The sequence below is a fragment of the Filicampus tigris genome, chromosome 7 (assembly GCF_054856515.1).
Source record: "Filicampus tigris isolate MCC_2025a chromosome 7, RoL_Ftig_1.0, whole genome shotgun sequence".
Taxonomy (NCBI): domain Eukaryota; kingdom Metazoa; phylum Chordata; class Actinopteri; order Syngnathiformes; family Syngnathidae; genus Filicampus; species Filicampus tigris.
In genome coordinates, this window is record NC_141223.1 from 23,009,530 (window position 1) to 23,029,865 (window position 20,336).

The window sequence follows — 20,336 nt, forward strand, 5'->3', positions numbered from 1 at the left end:
GGGGGACACAATGTCTCCTTTAACTTTCAGCAGCATTTATTAGAGTAATATAAACATTCAAATCATATACATGTGTATTTTACAATGATAGAAAAGATAAAAATAGACTTCATCGTGAAGTCAGGCCAGTGAATTTGGCTGCTGTTTGTCAGAAGTGCACTTTTCAGCTTATTTATGCAACCTTTACACACTATGCTTAAAGAAAAGGAGCACCAGGTAACATGAATCATGAGATTGTGCCCACATTCACCATTTTTTTTTTTTAGTTTACCAATGATGTTGGCTCTTTGGACACACCTCGAAAGGTAGCCTGGGGACCCTAGTTTGAGAACAGCTGGTGTAAAGAGCTTGTCCGGTGGACGTCCGGAACTCTTTTCACAGTTTGGAGAAGTTTATGCTCTTAACACTCTTCTTCTCCATGGAGGCCTGAGCGGATTTCATCACATCTGCAGTCTGAAGCATGCTCATGTTCCACGTGGCCTAGAAACATGGACGGATGCAATGTCAAATCACAATTCAGGGGCATGCTGACACAAGTATGGCTTGCGAGCCATACTGACATACTGTAGATACAATATCAAGAGTCCTGTATTTATGGTTGCATTACGCCATTCCCCCTGTAAGATTAATTCAATTTTTTTTTTATTGATAGAAAATAATTTTATTGATTTATTTTAAACATAGTAATCATATACATTAAAAAGAAGTATTTTATTAAACTTGTAAACCTGTGATTGACTGGCAACCGATTCTGGGTGTACCCCGCCTACTGCCGAAGACGGCTGGGATAGGCTCCAGCAACCTCGTAACTTTCGTGAGGATAAGCGATTTGGATGATGGATGGTAGGATAAATAACTGAGTCATTAAGTATAATGCAATTTAATAAATTAAAAATAAATAAAATTTATTTTATTTATTTAAATAAAATAAAATTAAAAAGAATAGTAATTTTTATGATTAAATGAAACTATTATACATAGAAATTCAACTAAGTTTTAATTTATTCCATTAAATTGGTTGTATGATTTGAATAAATACTTTTTAAAGAACATTTCAAAATGAGAATGATTTTTTTTAATTTTTTTTTTTACCAATATGAAAATCTGTCTATTTACAAAAAAAAGAAAGAAAATTATGTGTATGTGTTAAGTTTTGCTTACCATGTAATCGAGTCCCTCAGCTACACTGTGGTCTCGGGAGTAGATGAGGTTAACTTTGGTGCCCTGCACGGCCACGGGGCTGCGAGCAGCCATCTCCCCGGCCATCTCTAGCGCACTCACCATCATCGCCTCCTTGTCTGCAAACACTCGGCTGGATACCCAAAGACAAAATCCCATCCCAGTTCCATTCAATTAATATTGAAAGCTGCTTGAAAATTTAGTCCATATCCATGATATCCATCCATCTTAAGGGTAACTTACTATTTACACAAACACAAAAAAAGAAAACTTAAAAAAAAGAAAAAAAAAAAAAAGGTAAAAATCAGTTTACCTGACCAGTCCGCTGCTCAAGGCCTCGTCGGCGTACATCTTCCTCGCAGTCAGGGCCAGATCGTTCACTAGGCTGGAGAAAGAACAGCAAACACAATGATATCAAATGTCGTTATTTCCAGTGTTATGTGATTATGAGCCATTTACCTACGGCTGCCGATGACTTTCGGGAGCCTCTGCAGCGTTCCAACATCTGCCGCTAGCCCTATGTCCACTTCCTGTAACACAGTATAGATATATTCCTAAACTGCAGCTTTCACTGCATACTAGGAAACACACACGCATACATACACACACTCACACACAAATGAGCTGTTCTAATAAAACTAATGACACTGAATAATAATGCAATCACACAATGACACGTAGGTTTTAGAATAGGCAGCTCGTCCTGGAAAGGAGGGCTGGCACTAATTTATAACCAATTATCTCAAGAGGGGGGTTCCTGACTTCCTGATCCCACGGGAGATGGAGGTATGACCCAGCACTGCTGTTTCTACTTGACCATAGTTTTTGTATTTCTTATTTGTTATGTTAAATACTCAAAGACAATTTTAATGTATCAGAATATCATTTGGACACAATATCACCTGTAAACATTACAAGAACCGGGGTGTAGGAATTCCACCGTGGATACTTTTTTTCCCCGTTTGTCTTTTTTTTTTAAACACCGGTATTTAAAAAAAAAAAAAAAAAAGGTATTGGGCCGTTTTTGACGCCGAAAAATCACAGTACGGTACTGGTACCGGTATCCCGTGCAACACTAGTATACATATTGTTTAGTCTCATGTTTTCTTTATGCCGTTATCTTAAATTCAACGTTATTAATGTAACTATTTAGACTTGTATCAACGTCGATAAACATGTAAATCATGAGTCATGTCCAGTTAAGGAGTCAGTATATTTTGCGGGACACCCTGTATACAGGTTCATCTCCATATATTCGTATAGGGTAGAATAGTTTAATTTCTGTTCACTTCAAAAACTCATTATATACAGTTATTAAACACTTGGGAAAATCTTTCCAGATGGCAATTATTACCTAATTTCTATCACACTTGCATTTTTTTCTTATGTACAGTAATAATCAATTTTCTTGAGATGTGGGGGGAAAAAAAACACTTCAACGTCTCAACTTTCTCAGGGGTTAAGTTTATATTCATCTAATTTTTTGTATCAAAAAACTCCAATTTGAACAGGGGTGTGTAGACTTGACTGTAGTTAGAAAACAATATTAACTATTGGCATCTAGAAATACATTTTAACTATTGCTGCAAAATAGAATAAGAGAATGTAAAAACTTAATAAATATTCTTGTTTCATGAAGCTTAATTAATGTACATGTGCTGTGGTATTCATGTGTTGGATGTGTGCCTTTAAGAGGCGTGGCCTAGTGAGTGATGGATGTTACGTGATGGTCTACGGGACATACCTTGACTTGGAACCAGGCATCCTGGGTGCACAAGCGAATGTCACAGGCGGTGATCAGGTCAACACCTGATAGAGCATTTGAGTTTTGAAAAGGTCAAATTATGACCTCCTCCAAGGATGCATGAAGTATTTATCTATGTAGTTTTAAATAATTAGGTTTTGAAACTTCTAACATGATGATGTCCTCCTACCTCCTCCCACACAGGCACCATGGACAGCCACCACAACTGGCTTTGGACACTAGAGCAAGAAAATCCATTGATTAGCAATAATAACAATTATAAAATTACGATAATCATAATACAATACAATACAGTACAATTTTATTCATATCATATTTGATACAGACCCTCTCAATGACTGAGAAGGTGTCCTGGTATTTGGTGATTTTTTTTCTAAGGTTCCAAGAAATCCGGGCCGTGTCGTCTCCATCGGGCTGCAGCAAGTCGCCGGCCATGTCCATCAGGTCAATACCTGGACGAACGCACACACATGGACATAGGCACACAACTATGATTTACATTTGGTCTTAAATCCACACAAAAATATGCAACTTTCACACAAGACTTGTAACACCTGCTGTGAAGACCTTCCCTGCGGCAGAGACCACCACCACTCTACAGTCCGGGTCACCCGAGATCTCGTTGAAACAATCCACCATCTCACTGAGGGTGTAAAAAACCATGACAATAATGCTCATTTTTGATTGTCGCTGTCAGATATATAGAGAGAGATATTGAGATATTATTCATTGTAACAGAGATTTATTTATTGGTTGTTTTTGTTCAAAAATGATTGTATATTAAATGGTCATTGCAATATCAGGGGAAAAAAAAATCACAATTTGATAATTTTTCTAAATAGTTCAGCTCTTGACACAATTACAAATTATTTTCCCCGTTTAATGTTTGGGGCTTATGTCATCTTTTAGAAAACATTTGAAAATGATTCCTGCCTCCAGAAAGCTTTGTTCATAGCATTGCGCTTGTTGGGACGGTGGAGCTCCACATGCGTGATCGCCTGTGCTGGGCGGCTGATGGCCAGGGTGGTGTAAGGGGCGGTGGGGCCGCCGGACGACGACATGGCCCGGACAATTGTTTGGCTGCAGAGCCCAAAACCCGGGTCTGTTTAAAAAAAAAAAAAAGAAAGACAAAATAAACTGCATTTAGAGAATGATTAAATTCCTAAACATGTTTAAAAACAAACAGTTCTTATAATTAGATGCATGTATTGTGCAACAAAGTTAAATACAACTTAACTGTACTACATAGAGAATTGTACTAGTACCACACTATGAGAATCACTATCCTAATCACCACATAGGGATTTTAAAAGGATTATATAGATCATCATATACGTCAGACAAATGAAAATTAATTTTAGGTACACTATTCAGGAGGGTGTTTTTTTTTCATGTCATTACCATTACATTATAGCAAAGCATGTAAATTTTGAAAATCCACGGATTCAAATTTTGTTTAAATGTTTACATAATTATGTAATATGTGTCATCTTCCAAACCTCTTATCCTATACAGGGTCGCGGGGAGGTGCTGGAGCCTATCCCAGCCGTCAACGGGCAAAGGCAGATTACACCCCGAACTGGTCGCCAGCCAGTCGCAGGGCACACAAAGACACCGCCACTGAGCGGGAATCGATCCCACGCTGCCCGCACACAACTCAGGCGTGTGTACCACTACACTATCAGTGACCCTAATTATGTAATATCCATGTCAAAAACGTTCCTTGCGATAAGTTCCATGAACTCATCAACCATTCCGTTTTTTACTTAAGTCAACAAATAGTCAAAAATGTTTTTATATGTATCAAGAGAGGGCCTAAATTCATAAAGTTTGCTTCTGCTTATTCACCTGAACATATTTTTTTAATTTCAATTTACTTGCTTGCTTTGAGTACTACTTTTCACTACGACAAGATGCACTAGGCATACATTGAAGGCACACGGGGGAGTGACAACAGACTCGCTATCACGCATCAGTATCAATATAAACTTTCACACAAACACACAACAAAAATAACAAATTAAAACACAACAGCTGTCAGTTTTTAACAAGACTGACTCAATACGTGACGTTTAATAACGGCACAGAGCACTGGTGACTTACATGTTGTGAGAGCAGACCTGGCAAAGAGTGACAACATCGCCCTTGAGACGACAAGGTGGGGTATGGAGAAAAACAAACAAAAATCTCAACAAACACGATTCAAGCGGACGTGGTGTTTTGCAGATCGATGGAAAAGTGAATTTAAGTGAGCTGTGGATATATTTTAAACAGGCGCCTCACCGAAACTCTTTAAGGCCCTTCAAGGCAGGCAGTGTTTTCACTCTTCTTCTCGCTTTATTTTACTGGTACTGGCGTTTAGGTACACTAGCGCCCTCTAAAATTCAAGTTGACTGGAAGTTTTGGTGACCTTTCACCTACTTTGTTGTTTAATTAAATCTCAAGCTAGTCATATCAGCCTTTTTACAGGAAGAAAATATTATGATTACAAAATTGTGTTTTTGTTTATTTGCGACGTTTGTGGAAAGAAAATCACGTCATCATTACTGGAACTTTTGTTTGCCGTTACTGTTTCTAGACGATCTCTTTGTCAACGGTGACTGGAAATTCACCTTTTATCTACATGGTTGTTTGCCGTTATCACAAACAATTTATATATATCACTAAGAAAATATTTAGTTGCTTTCTGTCAATGTGCATTTTTTGCCTTCAGCCAATACGTTTAATGTAAATTTAAGCGGAACTGTTGTTCGCAATTGCTAGTTCTTAACGGACTCTAGTTATAGTAACACATTAAAAGGTGCGTCGCAGAGGCAAGCGTTTTCACAACAAACTTTTATCCTCAACAAACCTAGTAGATAGACGTGAAAATGTCTATATTTACACCGACCAACCAAATCCGGCTGACGAATGTGGCGGTGGTGCGGATGAAGAAAGGAGGCAAGCGATTCGAAATCGCCTGTTATAAGAATAAAGTTCTCAGCTGGCGCTCAGGAGCGTAAGTAAAGCCTCAAATGTTGATTTGAAATAGTCCTGCATTTGTCCCCTATATCCCTGTCAATATTTGTTGTCTTAATGCATTCTTGTATACATTCTGAATGTTATTGTTTCATGCCAACTTTTGTTGAGCCAAGGTACAATTCCAAATAAGATGCCATACACTAGGTGTCACCTGTGTGTTTTTGTCTGCAGAGAGAAAGATCTGGATGAGGTTTTGCAGACAAACTCAGTTTTCGTCAATGTCTCCAAAGGGCAGGTGGCCAAAAAGGATGACTTGTGCAAAGCTTTCGGCACAGATGACCTGACTGAAATATGCAAACAGGTCCAGTAACAATGTCCAGTGTAATAGTAACGTTTACACTCTAAATAAGGGCACTGACATTTAAAAATCCCATCAGCCTGACCACTCTTCTATGTGTTGTGTACGGACAGATCCTGGCCAAAGGGGAGCTCCAGGTATCTGACAAGGAGCGGCAGAGTCAGCTGGAGAATATGTTCAGGGACATAGCCACCATTGTGGCCGACAAGTGCGTCAACCCCGACACCAAGAGGCCATACACGGTCAGCCTTATCGAGCGTGGCATGAAGGACATCCACTATTCAGTGAAGCCCAACAAAAACACCAAGCAGCAGGTGACGGCATCGGCCTTTATGGCATGGGGCAACCAACACTCGCTCGGGGAAAAACTATCATCCATATAAAGTTAGAGAATCACGAGAATACAGTCAGAATTATAATTGAAAAGTTTAAATATAAGATAAACAAGTCAGTTATTCTATCAGAAAAATGTACAATTTGTCAGTCAGTTTTACAAGAAAGTTATAATTTTGAGAATAAAATGTCATGAATTTTTAAAGAAAACTGAAATTAAGAAAAAAAGGATTTTATAAGAAAAAAGTAACATTTTATGATATTGATGATAATTTTATGAGAATAAAGTTGTAATTTTACAAGACAACATTGTAATATAATGTTTTATGAGAACAAAATCAGAATTTCGAAGTAAAAACTAGAATTTTGCAGGAATGAAGCTACATTTTACAACAGTGACATCATTTGAGGATGAAGTACTACTATGATGAACAAGTATTTATTTCATAATTTTTTTGAGAATATTTGTCATGAGAAAAAGTCAAAATATGACAAAAACGTATGAGTTTTACAGAATCAAGTAAAAGTCAACATTTGCAAGAAAATAGAATTTTACAATACGTTTTACAACAGTGACATTATGGTACTGGCTGGCAACCAGTCCTGGGCGTACCCCGCCAACTGCCCGAAGACAGCTGGGATAGGCTCCAGCATGCCCGCACCCCCCTTGTGAAGAGAAGCAACTTGGATAATGGATGGATGGACATTATGGTACAATACGAGAATAAACTATAAATATTACGAGGAGGAAAATAGTTATTTTGTAATTTTATGAGGAAAAAGTCAAAATGTTTAAAAAAAAAAAAAGAAACAAAAGCACAATTTCAGAGGACTAAAGTTGCCATTTTATGATAATAACATTGTAACATGACAACCATGGAATTTGCAAAAGTCATACTTTTACAAAATTCATGCTAGATGTTATAATACAGTAGTCACATTATAACATGATAATAAAGTAGTACAATTATAAGATAATATACATTTGAATATATCCTTTCATAATTTTACATGTAAATTGTTTATTGACAAAAAATCATAATGTCGCAAGAAAAAAGTCATAATAAACTTACCATTTTATAAAAACCTAATTTTATTATTACAACAACTTTTTATAAGAACATAGGCAGAATTTTCAAGAAAAGGGACAGAATCTTACCAGCCTGAAGCTAAATGTTATGACAGTGACATTACTGTCTAATATAAGAGTTGTTGTCCCTATGTGGCTGCGTTGCATGCAGGCTCTTGAGGTGATCCGGCAGCTGAAGGAGACCATGCAGATCCAGCGGGCCCACATGAGGCTGCGCCTTCTGTTGCCAGGCAAAGAGTCCAAGCGGCTGAAGGAGAAGCTCAAACCTCTCCTGCAGGTCATCGAGAGCGAAGATTTTGAGGAGAACCTGGAAATTGTAAGTTGGCAGTCCTTCCACCCTCTAAGGGCAATGCTAATTTTTTTTCTTTTCTCTTAGATCTGTCTGGTGGATCCTGGCTGCTACAGGGAGCTTGGCGAGCTGATACGCTGTGAGACAAAAGGCCGTGGCTCGGTGGACGTAATCAGTCTGAAGGACGTGGAGGAGGGTGACGAGAAGCTGTAGGGGATCACTTCAACACTTCAAAAAGACGCTAGGCACTAATACAGTTTAAATAAAAACTCAGTTGTTTCCCCTATATGCTATAAGCATACTCTTTGGGAATCTCTGCTTTTGCAGCACTTTCATTTATTTTTTTCAGACAAATGTACAGTCAAATGCAAACGCATACTTAATAATGTCGCTTTCTTTTCAATCGAGAACAGCTGAAAAGTAATTTGTCACATTGTCCGCAGGTTAAGAATCGGAAATTCTGTATTGGCCAAGTATGTTAAAACTTCATTCGAGTACCATAGCAAAAACAAAAAAAGACCACTTAACAAATTATACATTCAGCAGGATATTTATTCACAAATATACAAATATTCTTTAGGTAATATAAGCCCATATTGAAATCTTCATAAAAAGCTTTAAAATTGTACAAGAATGAAGTTGTAATGTTGACTGGCGGAGCTAGGATTTTTTCCTTGGGGGAGGGGGGGTGTCTTGGTGGAGGCAAGGATATCTCAAGGGGTCCGCCAAAAAAAGAAACATTTTTACAAACCCCCAAATCCTTCAGAAAACACAGATATACATTCATTATATGTTCCCTGTGGGGGATGGAGGGAATTATGGAAAATAATTCCTGGAAAATACTCAAAAGTTAATGATCTGGCCTGGCACCTGGGGCACTCCAAGCATATTTTAGGGTGGAGTGCCCCTTAAATCCCCCCCCCCCCCCCCGTCTAGCTCCGCCAGTAGTAATGTTTGGAAAGAAGTACCAGTAATATATTTTATGAGACTAAAATTACGTGATAAAGTAATGTGGGTTTTTTTTTAACGAGGAATAAACTTCAAAATGTTATAAAAAAGTAAGATGATAAAGAGGTCATTTCACGAGGAAAAGTAATTAACTAATGCTAATGTATGAGGAGTCTGCTCTGATGCAAATGCATGTTTCATAACATCACTCCTTTTCACTCAAGTTCAAGCAAAAACTTATGTAGTTTGTCACAATTCCCACAATTAATATTACATCACAACTACTTGCATACAGTCTCTCAAATTAAATAACATTCTGTTTGTGGCTGTGTTTCGATTTATCACAACTTGTTCACCTTAACTCGTATTATGTAAAAGATACTGGTATGGTCTACTCTAAAGAGGGGCAATAAAAGCAATAATGGAGGAGAAGTAGGTTTGAATGTTAATGAATGTAAGCTTGAGAGAAAAACAAATATATACCCAAATTCCAGTCAATAAATCTGCAGTAACTAAAAAAATGCTGCGTTGTTTTTCTCACCCACTTGCTGGATAGCTGTGGATTTTGAGCAGATTGGGTTACTTTTACCCAATGCTGGGTTAATTATTTTGACCCAGTAGATTGAGGTGAAGAGCTGACGGTTTTGTTGTTACCGAAGTTGAAGTAAATTGTAACATTTTTAGAAAACATTGGTGGAAATTGGATGGCTCAGTGGGTTCTGTCAGTAAGGGCATGGGTGTAAAAACTGCCCAACATCACGCGAGTGACTCACTGTGGCGACACCTGACACGGGAAAGTTGTTGCTGCTTAGAAAATGTTGGTAATAAAATTTGTATTATTTTTAACCACAGCTGTACAGATAATCTGCTAACCCAATTCTTGCTCGCTTTAAATAGTCTGTATGCATAGTATATATGGATCAGAATCTTGACCCAACACGCTGGGTCAAATCATCAACCCAATGCGCTGGGTATACTGTAAATAACTCAGAATTGACTTGGTCCCTTTTTGAACCCAGCGCTGGGTTAGCTATTTCACCCAATTTACGTTACTTTTGGCCCAGCAGTTTTAATGGTGTAACACCTTTTTTTGTGTTTTTACTCTATACATTGTATATACTGTACACATTACAGTAATATGGCACATAAAAATGTTATGTGTGCCGTCAATAAAAACATTCACATCTTTACTGTTTTTCACGATTCATGCGACTAATGGTGACACATTATTGACTTAAACAGGAAGTCAACCCAAAAATGTTCTTTTACAATAATATGTTCTATGCAGTCCCACTAATTGAAACACGGCATTCTGATTAATATTGTGTTTGTGGAATATGAGTTTAGTAGTAAAATCCACCCATGTCCATGTCATGGTCCGGCCATCATGCCACTTTCTGTCGACTAAAAATGACATCACAGTTGCTCAGGGCTCAGGTAACAACCAATCACAGCTAAGATTCAAAAAACAGGTCAGCCGTGATTGGTTGTTACCTGAGCCCTGAGCAACTGTGATGTCATTTTTAGTCGACAGCAAGTGACAAACTGTCCTCCCCCTGAGATGGGTAAATGGGTACATTTTGCTGCTTAAAGCTGCACTGCGCAGGATTTTGCCCCAAAATATCTTTACGATAGCCATTAGACTATTTATAACTAAACACATCTTACAAATAACCAGAGCTGAGTACTTGACCCTTTTTTGCCGGTCCGGCCGCGACCCTCCACCCTTGACCTGGGTACCCTTCCTTCCGCGACCCCCCGGCCATATTCATAAACATTGTTGGCCCCCGATCAAACGAAAAAAAAGCGTCCCTGGGAGAGATGCTAATGGCAGATGCTTTTTAAAGATCATCAGCTGGCTAATTTACAATTCGAAGCCGCTGTGGACACGCTTCAAATGCGCCAGTAGTACTTTACTACTTACCCAACTGCGTGTGCTCACTTGCATTGCGAGCCCCGATGTTGGATTTTTCGTATCGTATAATTATTTGGGTCCAACAGACGGTCAGAAGTCACCGTCATCTTCAAAATAAAAGCGTGCCGGCAAACCACTATACACAGCAGGTTTGCTATGGCGTATTTTCGGAAGTAGGGAAGGTGTCATGCTTGAGTGCTGCTTGACTATACTCGTGGACACAAGTTGTTTGGAAACGGTTACGTTCCAAGTCGGGCGGCGTCGCTTCAAAAAGACAGCGATAACATATCGTGCCTGCTACAACCTTAAAGGGATGCCTAGACGATGCATTTAATTTTATTGCGAAAATGATCAGGAAGGTCTAACTGGGAACGTGGATGAGTTGCTTCTTGACATGACACCCACGCCGCTGCCAAACTAGTTTGCTTTGCAGCAGCAGCAACGAGCTGTATGGTGCATTCTCTCCTCCGTGTGGGAAACTATGTCATCGCAACATGTGATATAACCGATCAGAGCAGCAACAAATCCTGATGTGTGCGTGGCATGTGTCGCAGACCTGTCGCCAACAGCACAATGCGTCAGTCAGGTGAATCAATGGGGCAGTCGTCTGTGTAAGAAGAGACGTGAGACAGCAACGTGCGTTCAAGCGTGTTTGTATTTCCTTATTGTCACATCACGTAACCCGCGCCTCCCACCTGCACGTGGGGCATTAAAAAAAACTGTCCAGATAAATGACCTCTGGTTGAAAAGCACTCAGGGTTTGAGTCGTAGAAACCACTCAATGTTTCTCCCATCATTACAAGAAGGGGCGAGGGGGCAATGCCACAATCCTTATAACAGCAGTTGTCGCTCGCGCCGACGCAGGACTAGAAAGAAGCCTAAAAAGAAGCCTTTCAACAAGTAGGCTGAGATTAAATTTGTCCGCCTCGCGAGTACGTCACACGCATGACGGACGATTAGTGGGCCGGACTAAAATCCACTTCCGGCCATGCTTAGTCCAGCCATTTAAAAAAATTTGTCACCCTCCGCCGCAAAAATGGTGATCCGGCAGGGCCGGAGGGTCCGACCGGTCCAGCCCAGGGACGGACTGCCCAGCTCTGCAAATAGCAGATTAATACTTTAGCTCTTCACACTCAGAATGAGTGCAATTGGGTTCGAATTTCCCTACGGATGTGACATCATGCGCGTTCTCCTCATAGTCTCACAGAGTCGCAACCAGAAATTTGAACGGTGGAGAGAACTGAGATTAGAGTTGGGCCTGAAAAGCGATGCACAAATGGATTTCTTTCTACTCCAAAGGTAAGAAGTGATGATATTGTCATTTAGAATGTGCTTCGTGCACGTGAAGAAAGGAGTGTGCAAATTCATTTTTTCGGCCGCAGGTGGCAGCAGCGATTAGAAACTTAAAAGTACTCCGGAGTGGAACTTTAAATCATATTCCACAAATGCAATATTAATCAGAATGGTGTGTTTCAACTAGTATAGCCGCACAGAACATATTTTTGTAAAGAAAAATCTGGGGTTGACTCCCCTTTAAATTGTGATTACGCACAGTACGGCACTCTAGTGGTTTGCACATTTGCCTCACAGTTCGGGGTTTGAATCTTGGCTCTGGGTTTGCATGTTCTCCCCATGCTTGCTTGGATTTTTTCCCTGTACTCCACTCCTTCCTGCAAGATTCCAAAATCATGATTTTGTACTGCAAAGGCTGTTGCCCCAAATTTTTTTTTGTGTGCTCAAAACAGCCCAGAAAAATGGATTGATTTGTACAAAAAAAAAAAAAGTTGGGTCAACTTCAGTCAAGTACAGTTGCTCCCTTTTTGACCCATAATTGGGTTATTTTTGACCCAACTGTTTTTAGAGAGTAGGTTCATCATTTACTCCAAATTTTCCCTATGGGAAAAAAATGGGATGGATTCCGGCCCACTTGCCACCATGTCAATATAGGAAAAGATCAGATGGATTCAAGTAGTATGTGTTGTGGTTGGTGACGTGCATCACAGTGAAGCCATGGTCGGACCGCTGCCTCATTGTCGACACGTTCTGCGTGCGAATCTCTGCTCAGGTCTTTCTGTATGGGGTTGCAAAAACACATTAGGTTCACTGAAGACTCTTGAATTGTCCATTGGCGTAAAAACACGTCTTCAGTGTTTTTTTATTTATTTAATTAAAAAAAAATAAAACTATTAAAAAGGGCTTGCCGCTGGTCCCTAGGCTTTGGGAATGCTTTATTACATTTTATTGAGTTTAAATTATGTGGGAGCGGGAAAAGTAAATCGAGTGACCTGACTTAACGAGTTTTTCAAGATGCAAGCCGGTGATTGGCAGATTACTTATTTTTTTTCTATGACCCTAGAAAAAGGCTTCAAGTTCTTTTATGCCATTCCCAGTTCTAGATAACCCAAATTGAACAGAAAACTAAGAATTGCACATTGTGTATTTAAAATAACAGACTATTTATCTTAATGCTAACAAACAATGCTAAACACCACGGACAGGCTAAAAATAGCAACTGTTAGGGATGTAACAATTATTCGAAAATCGATTTAAAATGTATTTAAACTACTTAAAATAAGCAATGATGATTTTTTTTATTTTTAATCGAATAATCTATTTGAGTCAAGATGCACCGAGTGTTGCGTTTATGAACTTGGACATCTCAGCACTCACAAGCACTATACAGCAACACCTAAAAAAAGACATAACATACCTAGGTCATTAGAATACCATAAACTAATTTAGAGTGCTAAAAAATTCTGTTCCTCCTAATCTTTAAAGTTTTTTCCTTTCCAGATGCATACGACATTTTCAATAAGTAGATCAAATTATGCGCTTGCGCCAAACATCATTCCGAATTGTGTTTGTGTGTGGCTGCATTGTAGCGATTTAAAAAAAATTGAATCGAAAATCGTGAACTGAAAATCGAATCGAATCGGGGCTTGATTGAATCGTGACATCCCTAGCATCTATGCCACCGTATTTTAACTCTTTAAGCAACGGATATTTGCGGAGCTGGGCATCGCCTAACCGCCACGGCGTTCCGTCCTGCATATTTAATCAACCCATGTGGTCCCGGTCCATCCCTGGTCGGCGACGGCCAATCGGCGTCGAGAACGTAATCTTCACGTCACACGCAGGCGCCGCACGAGCAGACACGCCACCAAACAAAGAAAAAATATCAAACAAAAACAACAGACACACAGTGTGGTGATCGCTGAAATAAAAAACATAATGGGCACATGTGGTCTGTTGTACCACAAGGTACACAACACTTTTATTTTTTATCCTTACTAGTCTGCGTGTCACGTGTGCGGAACCTGCGTGTGACGTGGTACAGGTTTGGCTGACTTGGACTGACTGGGACCACGTGGGGTCGATTAAATATGCAGACGGGAACTCACTGGCTGATAGACGATGCCCAGCTCTGGATATTTGAGCACAAATGGTGCAGCAAAACATGTAGACAGATAAGACAATTCTTACAGCAAATGACTAATTACTGCATCTTACTGAGGAGTTGTGACCATCTCCATGTAATCCATGTTTCTGTATTATACCAATCCCAGGTGGCAAAACCTGTTTAATTTCTTTACGGTCTATTTAATTATGTCATTACTACATGTTTTTATGAAGGACAATATTATGAATATTATATCGTTTTTTTATGAAGAAACACATTCCAAACACTTTTCTTGAGTTTTTGTGTGTGCCTGGAACGGATTAATGACATTTCCATTCAGTTCAATATGGAAAGATAATTTGAGATTTTCACCTATTGCGGGTAGGTCTGAAAACCTAACACACACGACGAGCATGTGCACTGTGATTGGCTGGTGATGGATCCAGCCCCAAATCAGCTCACCCGTGGCAAATGACGTCCAGCTCTATTGAAAACAGATGGATGGGTTCCCCGCATCACCCACATCAGACGGGCATGGACCCACGATGATACTGGCTGTGCGTGAAGGTGGCCATGTTGATTCTGTTGAGCGGGTGGGTTGCCTCTTCCTCCGGATGATGCGGCCTCAAACCCTCAACGGCTCGGGCCGGTCCCTCTGAGGCGGTGGGACACAACGTGGTGAGGAGGGTCCCCCCGGCTATCATAAGCGCAAAGGCGACCCACCCCAAATACAACGCCGGCCCCCAGGCCCGCCTCAGGTGCACGGCTCCCTCCAGTGGCTGGCTGGTGTGGTGGCAGGTCCAGGCAGTGGGAACCAGAATGAGGATCCCGGATAAAATGTACCCGGCCCCGGAGACCACTTTCACTTGCCCCCGCCTGGGGAACCACACGGCTCCGGCCGCGCCCACCGAGGTGGCAAAAGCACCTGCGCCAACCGCCGCCATAATGAAAGCCTTCCACGTTTGGAAACTCCCGGAGAGGGACATGAGCGACCGGTAGAAAGAGCAGTGCAGCTGCCCGTTGTGGGCCAGATCCCAGTGGTCCCATTCCAGCCACACCCCGTCCCAGTAGGCTGGTAGCGTGGCCGTGGAGTTGTCCTGGGTGCCGCTCACCGTCCACAAGGCCATGCAGCGAGTCAAGATGGTGCAGAGCCACCCGGAGAGGGCCAGACCCAGGCCCGCCAACTCCAGATGCCGGCGCATGTCGACTCGGGAAGCCTAACTGACGGCGGGTGGGACGTCCCAACCGCTGTCAGGCCGTGTTTCTCATGGGAAACCGGTCGGACGGCGTTAGAAAGCAGAGGGAAGGCGTAGCCCGAGAGGAATTCTCTGTTTGTTCTGACATCGTATCAAAACAATCCCACTCTCGCAGTCTGAGCCGTCAGCAGGCAGGACAAAAGCTCCTCTGTTGTGGGCTTTTCTACTCTCTGACAAGAAGCTGATTTAAAGGAAACGTTTTGTTTTTTTGTAAAAAGTCTACACACCCGTCTCTTCAAACGCTGGCTTTTTGTAATGTAAAAACAAAAACAAGACCAAGATGCATCATCAGAGCTTTTACCACTCTAGCTTTTGATTCTTAAACATTTACAAATTAAATTCTAATAGTTGCTCTATGAAAATTTATAAAATGTTTCCCAACAATCTATTCTGTTCATTTTGTAGCATCTCTTGATGAATGTTTTGGTCCAATCAGATTTCAGCCTCTGTGTTGCCGTAATCTGCTCGTGACCTACTGAATCAGTAGTGCTGGATGATTTCATTTCATATAGATTAGCAATGAGAATGTTTACATAACCAATCAGATTTCATCGGGCAAGCCAGATCCTCATTGACGTCAGCATTTTTCTTGCCTCTGATTGGTTCAACAGAGGAAATCTTGTTGCAACAGCATAATCAATTTTTACAATTAGCATCACTGATGAGTATCATGTGTTTTTGTTTAAATTCTTTGTGTTTATGTTTCTCGTGTATGTGGCACAGTTATGTTTTTGTTCAACCGATGCTGTCTATAAGTGCAACGTGGTAGTGATTGTATTAAGAGGTGAATAAAGTCGCGTAAGTCAAGGCCCAGGTACCGAGTACCAAATGCAAGGCCCGCCATTCCTATTCTAGACATAGTTCTTGATGGCGTAGCTGCTGTTTGTGGCTGTTCTGGCCGGGGTGTACCCACCGGAACGTATCGCGGCCCTGGGTGGCGGCCTACTCGCACACAAGATGCTCCCCCCGCAGAGTAGCAATCCCGATGCAACGAAGCCGACATAAATGGCTGCCCCGAGCTCCCGCTTGAGTACGTCAGGGACGCGTGGGTTATAGAAGTCCCTGATCACATCATTGGCCGTCCAGGACACGGGCACCGCGGCGGCGAGGCCCGCCAGGCTGAAGACGAGGCCCGAACCCAGCACCACCCGTGTCTTGATGCGCGGGTGGCTCAGGCACTTGGTGCAACGGGCGCCCAGGAGGAAGACCAGGAAGCCGAGGCACCCCAGGACCAGGCTGATGCAGACCAGGCCGCGAGCCGCCTGCAGCTCTGGAGGTAGATCCAGCAGGGCGTCGTAGAGCTTGCACTGCATCTGGCCCGTGTACTCGCTGACGCACGTCATCCACAGACCTTCCCAGAACACCTGCATGACCACCAGGCGCGTCCCGATGAAGGCCGACACCTTCCACATGGGCAGGGCGCAGATCAGCATGGTACCAGCCAGGCCCAGCATGGCCAGGACAATGCCAAGTTCCTGCAGGGCCATGTTGCACCTAAAACCACAGGTGGGAGTAAGTCACAATTGTTCAAGTAATAAGGAACGACTCAAGTCTTAACCTTCGTTTCAAGCAAGTTCTGAGTTACCGTGGAAAAATTAAGAAAGTCGAGTCCCTAAAAAAGGTCAAGCGGTTTGAATCAAGTCATACAATCTCGATCACTCGCACAACACGTATTAGCACATTAGCCACTTTGCTCAGTATCTGTACTTGTGGTAAAGCATTCATTGAAATGGAATCAGGCAAGATTTGTCAAACCATGAAGATCAAGCAAATCAAGTCAATTCTTTTAGTTTTTAAGTTTTTACCTCGCAAGTCCCAAGTTCTAAAATTGGAGATTTGGTTCTGTCGCAGATCAAGTCATGTGATCCGAGTCTTCCACCCCTGCCTAATCACACAAAACAAGCACTCAAACATGTGTGTAATTGCAGCTAAGAGGATTTGTTCATCAAGTCAATTCAATTAATCAATTGAACAATTCTGGTCTTCTGCGTCACATGATGTAGTAAACTCACCTAAGTCCAAACCACACCATTTGGAATCGTATAAACAGACAAGACGGGTTCTCAACTATTTGGGATGCAGGGAAAGGGGAAAAATTGCCGTGGATATGATAGCAACCTGACAACAAATTGCTGTACTACTTGTAAGAATAAATCAAATGCTAACATTTTTATTTATTCTTACAAGAAGAAATTAAATATGCTTGTCTGCTTATTGTCACTTATATTTGGGTTAAATGACAAATTTAATTTTTAAATAAGGCTGCAATTCTGATCCAGATTGGAAAAACATGGCGAGCGCACTGAAATGTGAAGAGTTAAGAAGCACGTGACAACACAATGCTGAATGGTATCTTTGTCAGGGCGTTGAACACCATTTTTACACAAAGCACCTCCTCAGAAAATACAGAGTACCACCATTATGACCAACATTAACATACAGCAACATAGTAAGGCCCAAGTGTCCATAAAAACGGGGTAACTAAAAAGTAATTTAATATAAGCAGATCTGGGCAGTCCGTCCCTGGGCCGGACCGGTCGGACCCTCCGGCCCGGCCGGATGCCCATTTTTGGGGCGGAGGGGTGGGGGGTGACAAATAAAAAAAATGGCTGGACTAAGCATGGCAGGAAGTGGATTTTAGTCAGGCCCACTAATCGGCCCTCATGCTTGTGACGTGCTCGCGAGGCGGCCAAATTTCATCTCAGCCTACTTGGTGAAAGGCTTCTTTTTAGGCTTCTTTCAAAACAACTTGTGTCCGAGAGTATATTCAAGCTGTGCGCAGCACTCAAGTATGGCACATCATGCACTTTCCTACTTCCGGAAATACGCCGTAGCAAAACTGCTGTGTAGTGGTTTGCTGGTATGCTTTTATTTTGAAGGCCGGGAAGTGTGAAGGAGGGGAAGTGTGGAAAATAAGTAACTTGTTGAATGCTTGCAGACTTGTCTGTTGGACCCAAATAATTATACAATACGACAAAACCAACCCCAGGGCTCGCAATGGAAGTTAGTACACGCAGCTGGGTAAGTATGTGAGTAAGTGGCGCGTTTGAAGCGTGTCCACAGCGGGTTTGAATAGTAAGTTAGCCAGCTAATTGTCTTTAAATAAACCTCGTCTGTTAGCATCTCTCCCGTGGGGGCATCATGCATGTTTTTTTCTTTTTTGTTTGGGGGGGCGTGGGGTGACGTAATGGGGCGGGGGCCGACAATGTTTGTGAATATGGCCGGGGGGTCGCGGAAGGGTACCCAGGTCAAGGGTGGAGGGTCGCGGCCGGACGGGCAAAAAAGGGTCAAGTGCCCAGCTCTGAATATAAGCCAGTGTTTGAACATTAACACTGCACTGCAAATGGACAATTCCGAATATCCGGGCATTTCTGGTACCCACGATGCAACGCGCCTTAGTCTGTGAAAACAACCCACCGCATTGCATTGCTTTTGGCTGTGATAGAATATAAAGTTCGCAGAAACCTAGAAGTTGTTGTGCGGTTGCATCGTCCAACCATAACATGATGGAAACTAAATTATCATTCCATATAACTGTTACAGGGATTCATGCGACCCGTTTAGAGCAACTCGAACATGCGGCGCTTCATTTCTCTCAAGCTACCACATAGCCACTTCCTGTTAGGCTTTTTAAAATAAAACAGAAGGTACTTAAAACAGGTTACAACAGAATCACTGTGTGGACCGTGAACGTCATAGAAAGTGGGTTAAAGGAGTGAATAGAGTGGGACTGGATGGTTCGGAATGTAAGCTAACCAAGACTGCAGTGCTTTGTGGCGAGCACTTCTTAAGTGCTAAGACTCGTTCTCGAGTGTGATAAAAATTTTGGCTCTGCAGACAGATTGTTATAGTAGTTAAACGACATTTCATCACATTTTGAAATCAAACTAATCCTCACAAATCAAATGACATCGACCCAAAGTTCAATGCTTTTCAATGATCTTGGAGTTTGTTTTCACCGACTTGACCGCCATCTTGACTTGTGACGTCATTTTGACGTGAGATCGGAATTGTCCATAAAGCAAAATTTAAAAATGATTTAAAGTAAATATATTGCACTTGCATTAAATAATTATTTTCCCTACATAAATGTTTGAAAACAAACCGTTCTGTAATCAAATGCGGCTATTGACATTCAGTGAGTCGCATACCACTAGAGGGAGTCCTCAAACCACACTGTAAGAATCACTGGTGTTACACGTCTGTAAGCAGCAACAAGGACACTTGTTCGAGTTTTCTCCCAGGTAAACCCAACAACCTGCCTTTTGGATCCAATTCCCACATTTCTTTTTAAGACATTTTATGGATTTTTTGAAGAACAAATTTTAAATATAGTCAATTGCTCTCTTCAGACAGGCGTCTTCCCCGCTGCCTTTAAAACGGCGGTGGTGAAGCCCCTTCTGAAGAAGAGCGGTTCTGACCCGAGCGTTTTTAATAACTACAGACCCGTATCCAACTTACCGTTTTTAAGTAAGATTTTAGAAAAACTGGTTTTCATCCAGTTGAATCATTTTTTAAATACAAATAATATTTTGGAGAAATATCAATCTGGTTTTAGGATGAACCACAGTACGGAGACTGCTCTTTTAAGGATCTTAAATGATATTAGGTGCACTGCAGACGTGAGAAAACTCACAGTCTTGGTGCTACTGGATCTAAGCGCTGCTTTTGATACAGTAGATCACCAAATTTTATTAAATAGACTTAAAAATCTAGTGGGCATCTCTGGTACTGTTTTTGACTGGTTTTATTCCTATCTCACAGACCGATATTTCTTTGTAAGTATGGATACTTGTTCCTCTAAAACTCATGAAATTAAATGTGGGGTTCCTCAAGGTTCGA

General features: G+C 41.4%; 4 protein-coding genes across 5 annotated transcripts; 1 reads left to right on the top strand and 3 right to left on the bottom strand.

Moving 5' to 3' along the window:
* Positions 1-13: 13 nt before the first annotated feature.
* Positions 14-5,291, bottom strand: ech1 (enoyl CoA hydratase 1, peroxisomal). The gene is made up of 10 exons (XM_086035577.1): positions 5,048-5,291; positions 3,878-4,046; positions 3,499-3,587; positions 3,272-3,396; positions 3,114-3,162; positions 2,924-2,988; positions 1,639-1,709; positions 1,493-1,564; positions 1,162-1,312; positions 14-480 (listed from the first exon to the last, which is right to left on the bottom strand). The coding sequence occupies exons 1-10, from the start codon at positions 5,082-5,084 to the stop codon at positions 376-378; spliced, it is 933 nt and encodes a 310-aa protein (XP_085891703.1). The 5' UTR covers positions 5,085-5,291; the 3' UTR covers positions 14-375.
* A 265-nt stretch (positions 5,292-5,556) lies between these two features.
* On the top strand, positions 5,557-8,261 carry sbds (SBDS ribosome maturation factor). Its single transcript, XM_086035562.1, has 5 exons — positions 5,557-5,942; positions 6,137-6,266; positions 6,377-6,577; positions 7,838-8,002; positions 8,063-8,261. The coding sequence occupies exons 1-5, from the start codon at positions 5,815-5,817 to the stop codon at positions 8,186-8,188; spliced, it is 750 nt and encodes a 249-aa protein (XP_085891688.1). The 5' UTR covers positions 5,557-5,814; the 3' UTR covers positions 8,189-8,261.
* Positions 8,262-10,418: 2,157 nt separating this feature from the next.
* On the bottom strand, positions 10,419-15,601 carry LOC147145183 (claudin-4-like). Of its 2 annotated transcripts, none has more exons than XM_086035564.1 (2): positions 14,701-15,601; positions 10,419-12,909 (listed from the first exon to the last, which is right to left on the bottom strand). In XM_086035564.1, the coding sequence occupies exon 1, from the start codon at positions 15,438-15,440 to the stop codon at positions 14,763-14,765; it is 678 nt and encodes a 225-aa protein (XP_085891690.1). In that variant the 5' UTR covers positions 15,441-15,601; the 3' UTR covers positions 10,419-12,909; positions 14,701-14,762. The 2 variants fall into 2 exon arrangements, with proteins under 2 accessions (XP_085891690.1, XP_085891691.1); XM_086035565.1 differs by having other exon boundaries at positions 14,611-15,601.
* Positions 15,602-15,776: 175 nt separating this feature from the next.
* On the bottom strand, positions 15,777-19,700 carry cldnj (claudin j). Its single transcript, XM_086035573.1, has one exon. The coding sequence runs from the start codon at positions 16,979-16,981 to the stop codon at positions 16,346-16,348; it is 636 nt and encodes a 211-aa protein (XP_085891699.1). The 5' UTR covers positions 16,982-19,700; the 3' UTR covers positions 15,777-16,345.
* Between the last annotated feature and the right edge of the window lie 636 nt (positions 19,701-20,336).